The 2,646-nt window shown below is 38.3% G+C and overlaps 1 protein-coding gene across 1 annotated transcript; it reads right to left on the bottom strand.

Annotated features, from left to right (window-relative positions):
• Nucleotides 1-1,455: 1,455 nt before the first annotated feature.
• On the bottom strand, nucleotides 1,456-2,175 carry LOC138897530 (uncharacterized). The gene has a single exon (XM_070183509.1). It carries the CDS (start codon nucleotides 2,173-2,175, stop codon nucleotides 1,456-1,458), a length of 720 nt encoding a protein of 239 aa, XP_070039610.1.
• Nucleotides 2,176-2,646: the final 471 nt, after the last annotated feature.

Raw genomic sequence — 2,646 nt, 5'->3', positions numbered from 1 at the left:
TCGCTCAATTACTCTAACACAGAGGTCAACGACATTACCTTTCCTTCATGAATCACGTGCCCTCACAACAAAAGAGAGTAGTTCCACACACAATCAAATTTAAGAATAATTAGGAACTTCAAATAGAAAGAATTCTCTCACTTTCAGAAACAACATTCATATGCCACAAAAGATGAACTATAGGCTTGCCCGTAGTGTACTACTCCACTAATTGAGTTCATTCAGTCAATGATCAAGTAGGACTTTAATTGGTTGTAATGTAAGCTGCGGGACGGGTATGATACATTTAGATATAAGAGTAACTACAACTCCCTAAGCACTTTAATACAGAAATCTCATTGTTAAAACCCTACACTTATGTCAAACCAATACTCCACCTTCACATCAATTTACATTAACTCCCAACTTCTTTAAGCACAAATACATCAATAGTTACCACTTATCAATGAATAATTTTCACAACAATACACTATGTATATAGTTTTTTTCAATTTAAGTGGCTCTTACTTTTTCAGAACAGTGCACATTTCTCCTTATTTCATTAGCTTCACTCAAAAACCAACCCAATCACCCCACACTTTAACTTTTACAAAGTTCATACAATTTCAAGTGCTCACGCGAGGTAAATGGTTTAAATAGATGGTTAATTCAAACAAATGGGTAAGGCTTGTAATGTGGTTACCAAAGAAACGGGATGACAGACTCAACGAGGTTAACTACGATACATAACAATTTGGTGGGTAAATGCATATCACTGGTTCAACAAAGAAATGCCTATATCACTCCCAAGACTGAATAAAACTACTATTTCGCTTTGCAAACACACGGGGCAAGTTCTACACATCAAATGTAATACACAGAATAACACAAAAACCTCACATACACCTGGCACATAACTCACTAAATATTGGATTATCAAGACACTCTAGTCAAAGCAATCAAGCAAAGTCAAGAACATACAATTTAAGGTACTTATACGAGAGTCAAAATCTGAGCCTAAGCATCACAACTAGCGCACTCACTATTCTCCAGCCATAAAAGAGTCAATAGATGTATCCTTCCATTCAAATCAGAGCTCAAGGTACCTACTCCTAACAAAAAAATAAAAATAAAACTAACTACACCCGGTTCAATCAAAATCCTTGGAAAAAAACCGCGGCACAAAGAAAAACCAGGAGGGAATTAATACACTACCTAACAAGAGAAAATCTTTTTGTCTTTTTCTTTCGACTTTAATCCCTCAAGAAACCCGTCGAATGATATCCATTGTCGGGAAAAATCAAAAAATTTAATTTTTTTATAGTTATCCAAATTTTTTCTATCAAACTACTACAACCAAATTAATATACATACAACATACATACAAATATATCACCCACCCCACACTTTTAGTTGTGGCATATCCCTATGACACACAATTAAGAAGCATAAGGTAGAGGAAACTTCCCTGAATCTCTAGTCGGGGTTTGAGTCAAAGTCGGGCTCCATTCTTTGTGCCCGAACTAGTGCACACATCCACGTGGACAACTTCTTCTCAGCCTTCTTGGTGTACACCCCACACTTGTCTTTCTCAATCACTGGGACCTTCTCTTTCGAGCTTTTCATGCTCCACTCTACACTTGCAGCTGGCTTCTCCTTTCTCACCCCCATCTCCACTTTCATCTCGAAAGTGACCATCTCCTCACCCACTCTAAGCATGAGCTTTCTATCATGTATGTCTAATATTGCTCTGCCCGTCGCTAACAATGGCCTTCCTAAGATAAGGGGGACCTCTTTATTCTCCTCCATCTTCACCACAATGAAATCTACAGGAAAAACAAACTTATCTACCCAAACTAAGACTTCTTCCACTATCCCCTCGGGTATTATAGTTGTTTGGTCTATCAGCTGCAAAGATATTGGCGCAGACCTTATCTCTCCAAGCTCATTCTCCAGCTTCATGTAAATAGACAAAGGTATTAAATTAATCGAGGCATCATAATAATATAAAGATTTATCAAAATTAAGAGTGCCTAACGAGCAAGGTATAGTAAAACTTCCTGGATCTCCACTCTTTTGTGGGAATTTGTTTTGCAAGATTGCGCTGCAATGCTCTGTGAGCTTGACCACTGAGGTCTCTTCTATCTTCCTCTTCTTTGAAAGGATCTTCTTCAAGAATTTGGTATAAGCTGGCATTTGTGAGAGAACTTCTGTGAATGGCAAATTTACATTAACCTATCTCAGCATATTTAGAAATCTCTCAAACTGCTTGTCCAGCTTTTCTCTATACAACTTTTGGGGAAAAGGTAGAGCAGGCATGTGCTCGCTCTCATTCCGATCTTCCTTTCTCGAAGTGTCCTCCTTCTTTTTGTCAGCTCCCTTCTTGCCTTTCATCCTCCTATCACCTTCAATTTTCTGCTTCTCCCCACTTTCTTTTTCAGGTACCACCTCTTTTTTGACTAGAGTAGGATCTTTCAGCACTTGCCCGCTTCTCAAGGTCACAACATTCACTATTTCTTTGGGATTTCTCTCGGTATCAGCTGGTAGAGTACCTAGGATTCTCTCCGATAATTCAATTGTAATTTGTCCCACTTGCTTCTCCAAATTTTGCAAACCAGTGCCAAATTCTTTGATAGCTGAACCGTGAGAATCTAATCTCTCATCTGT

The sequence above is a fragment of the Nicotiana tomentosiformis genome, chromosome 8 (assembly GCF_000390325.3).
Source record: "Nicotiana tomentosiformis chromosome 8, ASM39032v3, whole genome shotgun sequence".
Classification (NCBI taxonomy): Eukaryota; Viridiplantae; Streptophyta; class Magnoliopsida; order Solanales; family Solanaceae; genus Nicotiana; species Nicotiana tomentosiformis.
The sequence above is the reverse complement of the archived record's forward strand: the minus strand, read 5'-3'. Positions and strand labels throughout refer to the sequence as shown.